The sequence below is a fragment of the Cynoglossus semilaevis genome, chromosome 13 (assembly GCF_000523025.1).
Source record: "Cynoglossus semilaevis isolate Cse_v1.0 chromosome 13, Cse_v1.0, whole genome shotgun sequence".
Classification (NCBI taxonomy): Eukaryota; Metazoa; Chordata; class Actinopteri; order Pleuronectiformes; family Cynoglossidae; genus Cynoglossus; species Cynoglossus semilaevis.
This window is the reverse complement of record NC_024319.1, coordinates 5,181,451-5,187,891: the sequence shown is the minus strand read 5'-3', so window position 1 is coordinate 5,187,891 and position 6,441 is coordinate 5,181,451. Positions and strand designations below refer to the sequence as shown.

The 6,441-nt window shown below is 43.4% G+C and overlaps 1 protein-coding gene across 1 annotated transcript in view; it reads right to left on the bottom strand.

Moving 5' to 3' along the window:
• LOC103388282 (CUGBP Elav-like family member 3) overlaps positions 1-4,233 on the bottom strand; it is a 24,644-nt gene extending 20,411 nt beyond the window's left edge. The window contains exons 1-3 of the mRNA XM_008323203.3: positions 3,854-4,233; positions 2,054-2,299; positions 335-417 (exon numbers count right to left, since the gene is read on the bottom strand). Of these exons, the coding sequence (XP_008321425.1) occupies positions 335-417; positions 2,054-2,198 (228 nt within the window). The 5' untranslated portion in view covers positions 2,199-2,299; positions 3,854-4,233. The remainder of the gene's footprint in view (positions 1-334; positions 418-2,053; positions 2,300-3,853) is intronic.
• Between the last annotated feature and the right edge of the window lie 2,208 nt (positions 4,234-6,441).

Here is a 6,441-nt window from a genome sequence, read left to right as displayed (position 1 = left end):
GAAGTGACCACGTTCATCCAGTGTCCTGCATGTCTCCTGAGGGACGGACGGGAGTCGCCTCCTGGCCGCTGTGTTACGTCATGTTACGTTATGTTATGTCACAGTGTTACTAATGAGAATGGAACATTCAGTCGCACATACGTGTGTGTGTGTGTGTGTGTGTGTGTGAATATGTATGCATGGCAGACAGCAGTGGGAGAAGAGGAGGGAGCTGTAGGCAACAATCTGAGTGTATATTCAAGCCCGTGTGTGTGTGTGTGTGTGTGTGTGTGTACTGTTGCATAAATGTGAAGGGAGTGCTGTCTAGGGACGAATGTTTGTGATGTGTACTTACCCCTGGTAGTGTCTTCTGCTCATGTAGAGCACTCTGGGCTTTTAGTGCCGACTCTCTCGCACAGTAAGTCAGAAACGCACATCCTGCCACACAGAGAGACAGGAACAAAAAAACAAAAAAACAAAACAAACATTGAAGGTGGAAATAAGAAAGAAATAAAAAATAAAAACAGTTGAGTGTCTTTGTCTCGGTGTGTGTCACACCTCTACGACTACATTCCCACACACCACTTAACTGCCCTCTCCTCTGCTACCTTTTCTACCCCCCCCTCCCCGAGTTATTGTCACTAAATTTTTGAAATACCACTAGTGTCACCCTGGAGGACGGTTCCTGTCATATGTAAATATATATATATATATTCATGCACTTTAGCTGCACTTCAGACAGTGATCGGGGCACGTTATAGGCAAGAAAAGACACTTCACGGCACGACACATGTCAGAACGGCACGGCACGGGTCAGCACATGACAGCACCACAGACGTGCGTGGGGCTAAAGATGGCTCACAGACCGGGCAAAACTGAGCTCACTGACCTACAGCACCTACCATTCACTATGCATGCCTCACGAACACACCACACCACACCACACACTCCCTTTTTTTTTTTGGTTTTTCCCTACGTGCTGTACCTGTGTCTGTGTGTGTGAGGGAGGGGTGGGTACGGTAGTGGAGCTGGCTGGTCAGAGCTGTTTACTACATCTGTCACCAGCACTAAGACAACAAGGTTAGCAACAGGTTAGCATTTCTGTTTTCAAACTCAGAGAGACTAATATATAGAGTAATATAGACGTATTATAGACCAGCTCTAAAGAACTAAGGATGACTCAACATTATAAATAAATAAATAAATAAATAAATAAAAAATACACACACTTTAGTAGACCACCAGAAAACATCTCAAAGCCCGTCTCATTACTTTTACAAAAGGCTTAATTTAAGTATGAGGATTCTCAGAACAACAGGCTCTTCACCCTCTGTCCCCCAGGCTTAAAGGACCATTACAGTGATTGGAGAACACGGCCTAATCTGGCTCGTATCACAGGGCTTTGTCTGTATATGTGTGTGTGTGTGTGTGTAAAGGGACTTTTCACCTGATCTTAAAGTGCTGTACTTCAGTTCTCAACCTTTAATCTTGATGATAGGGGAAAAGTAATTAAAAAAGTAGTATATTGAAGGGGTGTGAGAAAATATCAATACACTGAAATATCGCAATATTTCATTTCACAATACTGTATCCAGATTCTACAGAACTGTATTTTTTTTTTATTAACAATTAACAGTCAAATATTCATGACGCTGGTTCATTTTATTTCTTCTCCGGCGATTACAAATGTAGATCCCTCTGTTCTGATGTTAGTAACGTGATGTTTAGAATTGTGTGTTTACTATGTTGTCAGAAAAAACCTCAATATATTGTTGCACCTATAGTATCGCAATATATCGTACTGGTGCCCCTGTATCGTGATACGTATCGTATCGCCAGATTCTTGCCAATAAACACCTCTAATATATCGTTTCTGCATCCCAGATCTCAGAGTGTTTACGGGGGTCGGGGTGTTGGGGGGTTATAATTGTAATTGGTGTTAATTTCCACAGAGCATGAGACAAGAAAAGCGCTCCGACCATCTGCTCTCCTCTGACACACTGCTACCTGTCTACTGACGTGTCTCATAGTGTTTGTCATCTATGTCTACGGCTGCTACCACAGCTACACCTACCTTTGTGCATGCCGGTGTATTTGTCCTTAATCACAGTAAGCTCGTAGATTTTGCCAAACTGCTCGAAAATGGGCTTGAGGTCCTTCTCTTCCAGATTCCGGGGAATCTGCCCCACAAACAGCTTGATGGCGTCGGCCTCCTTCATCAGGACAGAGTGGAGAGGGCGACTGGATACTGCAGGGGCTGAGGGACAAACGGATCTGGAGCAGGTATCTCCGGAGAGGGGGTAACTGATGCTGGACCAGTCTTTGGGTCACATTGGCAGACAGGTGGAAACAAAAAGGAGACAGAGAGAAAAACAAAAAGACCTTGGTCACAAAAAAACACTCAGAACTAAAGGAACGACTTTGAGAGAGTGCAATCTTCCATCAACACTACACGGTGGCCATGCACTCAACTGTGTCTCAGTGACAACAAATCTAACCCAGTTCACATCCAGACAACATTTATCAAAACACAGAGAATTGTCATATCATAATATAATATAAGTATTTTTTTTTATTTATTTACTTCCACATAATCTTAGTTATTAAAATTAACCTCAGGAATTTAATGATTATTACATCAACTTTGAGCTACTTTCAATTAGAGAATGTAAGAAAATTTTGATTTTTTTTTAGCTTTTAAGCTAAACTTTCTTTAGGTTTTTTAAACTGATTGTCTGTGGACAAACAGGGAAGGGAATCAATGTATATTTTTGGTTTAAGGCACAGCAACAGACGTAGGTACTGTGTTTGTTTTCTAACAGTCAGACCAGGTTTGACTGACCTCTCAGTTGACCTGTAAGAGTTAAACAAAATCTGACTGACCAAACCAAAATGGATTTTGCTCGTCGTTAAGTGTGAGAGATGAGTGATCCACAAAACCAGTGAATCTAGGAGTCATCATTAATCTCTATTTCTTCCCTTCATTCATTCATTCATTATTATTTCTCACCCTAGATCTTTTTTTTCTTTTCTTATTATTATATTTAAGGCTCTGCTTTAGATCATTATCATCTAGATCTGAGTCTAACCTGGGTTTGAAGTAAGTGTTTAGCTAAGAATTTCTTATCTTATTAATCTCTAAAATGAACCCTTTTTTATATTAAAAACAAACATTTTTTTGGATGAAAAGGTGCCTGACCTAAATTCCTATTTGTTCCCCATCATCTCTGACTAGTCCAGAACCATGTCTATAGTAAAACTCCAAACACAGAGAAAAAAAAAATATTTTTTTTAAATGACTCCCCAGGGGACTGTCTTTATAGGATTATATGTGTTGACACTGAGGCAAAAGTAGTCAGAGTATTTGGTGATATCAGCTGCAATGTACGAAAAATAAAAAAAGTGATTAAAATGATAATATAAACAAAAACAAAACTTGTGGTATAATTTAACATTAAGAGGCCCCATAAAATAATCGATTATTTTGTATATCATTAAATTGACAAAGGATTCTAAAAAAATATATGTGTGTGTGTCTATATATATATTATATATTTATATATATATATATAAACATATATATGAATGAATGAATGAAACAACATCGTCATGGTCGTGGAAGTGCATCGGTGCTCTGGAGCGGTTTCTTTGTTTAGCCAGCTGTAGGTTACAACATACACACGGATGTCACGGGGCTTCCTCGCTCTTTGTCCGATCTCCCCTCAATGTACACACACGCGCGCGTGCGCGCGCAGACACACACTCACACATACATACGCACACAAACACATATTCAAAGGCGCGCACACACGAATTATCAAAACAAATCAACACTAGGGTCCAGCAAAGCGGACACATGCATCGTATCACTCACCGATCACCGACGCTACTTCTGGCCGCTGATGAGCGAATGACAGAGGGGGAATGTTCTCCGCTGTAGATGCCCGTTGTCGTCCTCTCCGCTCCGCTCCCTCAGTTCCGTCCTCCTGCCTCCTCTCCCTTTCTCTCTGTGGATGCTCTCCGCTCTTTGTGCCTGCCTCTCCTCCTATTTCTCCACCTCCTCCTCCTCCTCTTTCTCCTACTCGCGGTCCCACACAGACACTACACACACACACACACTCAGTCGACGGTTTTTTCACGGTGTATTCAGATGTGGAACACAGTCCTGGAAGCGGAATTTTCAAACACAAACGCCAGTGTTCACTCAAACACGAACAACAGCTCGAACCGAGTTCGGAAGCTCGGCTAGTTTTTTGTTTTTTGGGGTTTTTTGTTTGTAACTTCAAAACCGGCGTCCTCTTTCACGACAGCTAAACTAGTAAACATTTAAAAGTGCGTACAAACTACCGAGAAAGCGGCCAACGTCCAATGATTGGAACTAGCTTAAATGCTCAAGGAACTAGCTGTTTCCGGTGTTACCGTTGGTTTTCCAGCCGTCGTGACGGACTTTACTAGCTTTAATTTCCTGTCCCTTGTTAGCGCTTCACTTCTACAAAGGCTCAACTCTCTCTCTCCCTCTCTTTCTCTCTCTCTCTTTCTCTCTCTCTCGCTCCCCCTCCTCCCCCCTCTTCGCGAAAAGTGCTCTGCTAACCTTGTGGCGTATCCACCAGGGACCGTCAATATCTTTGCTCACCGTTCTCCAACAACTGAAGAAAAATAACTCTCCCCCCTTCATTGGTCGACAACTATCGACCACTACGCGGTTTAAAACGCGAAACTTTTCAGTGCTACGTGTTTTTAAAAACGCAGTTCATTCAAATGCCCGTCTTCGCGAACGTTGTGCGGCTGACACTTTTCAGACAGTGCCTTGTCAGAGGAGCCGCCTATTGTTCTCGCCGTGAGCCCTGGCCTTGGTGCTGAAACGATGCCGTTCGACGTGAGGCTGAGTGAAAGCTCGCCGCCAACGTTGTCACACCCAATCACGACGACTACAGCTGTTCACGCCCGATCCGAATGAAACTCTCCCACATCCACGCAGAGTGGAGAGGATTGTGAGAGCAAAGAGAAGAGAGAGAGAGAGGAAGAATATCGCTGCGGGTTGGAGTTGGCCTACTTTACAACCTGTACTCCAAAAAAAAAAAAAAAAAGTGCTCCGTGTGAGGACGGTCTTCAGAGACTGTTAAACAGCCGTATTTCACCATCCAAACACAGACATAGTGATGTGCGTGTGACCGTCGACGTGGGAACATGAGTGAGTGAAAAGAGAGTCATGGGGTTCATGGTAATTTACTCCCAAAGGTCACCATCTGCCTGCTTTGCCTCGTGCCCTCTGTGACAAACACACACACACACATTATTGCACAGCCATTCTTGTGAGGACTCTGCATTGACTTCCAAAAATCCTAAATGTCGCCATCTGCCAGTTTTGCCTGGTGCCCTCTCTGAAACACACACACAGGCTGGTTTTTGGTGTATTGCAAGCCCTTCACATAGAAGTAATCCGGTCCCTCAGCCTTTACCATAACATTAGCCTATAATCTTAATCCTTACCCCGACTCTTGACTAAAACGGGAACCTTAAAATACCCTCACACTCAGCGGGGGTCTCAGGTGAAACGACAGTGAGTGTCCCCACGACCATACTATCACAAACACAGAGCGAGTTTCAGGTGGGGACTCTGACTCATTTTATTATATTATATTATTTATATTTAGAGATTCTAGGAATAAGCTTCTGCTTCATTAGCAGTGCCCCCCTCCTCCCCTCTCCCCTCCCCCATGAGGACTTCTGGTCCTGGCAAAGTCTGTGTCTCTACTGGAAAATGTCCTAAAGAGGCAACATGAACGAGTACAGACACACACACATGTACGTGTCACCACTGCAGGGCTTCTCACAAACCCAGTTGAGGCACGCGAGGCCCACTAAGCCCTGTGGTGCTGCACGGTGTGCTGGCAGGAAAACACGCCACCGGCATGACGAGAGGAGGAACGATGCACGCGACGCACGAGCAGAGATGCTGAGCAGGGAGCCACGCACACGCCGTTACTCAGCTTTTCTACCAAACGACAGAACTCCTCATCCACTCCGTCACTGCGTTTGTTTTGGTTCGTCACCAAAGAAATCACTGACATCACAGGAATTCAACATGTGAGGTGCAATACTGGAGGTACTTTTTCACCAATGTGTTTTCTAATTCTGTACTTTTGTTTTGTATATTAAACACAAAATTTAATATTAAAAAAAATTATTAAAAAAAAACCTTTACATTCTGTGGTGGACTGGGGGAACCGTCCAGGATGTGACCCCCGCCCCTCATCCTTCCCACCTTCTAGGATTTTCTCTTGCTCTCGCTGTTCGTTGAAAAAGATGAAATGTTAAATATATAAACAGACAATAACCATTTAGTCCATTCCATTAACCTTTTTTTTTGGTCTTACCGGTTTGAGACTCAATGGCTCCATCGTTTGGAAGAAACTGGCAACGTCCCCTCATTTATTGGACAAACCAAAAACACAAACCCCC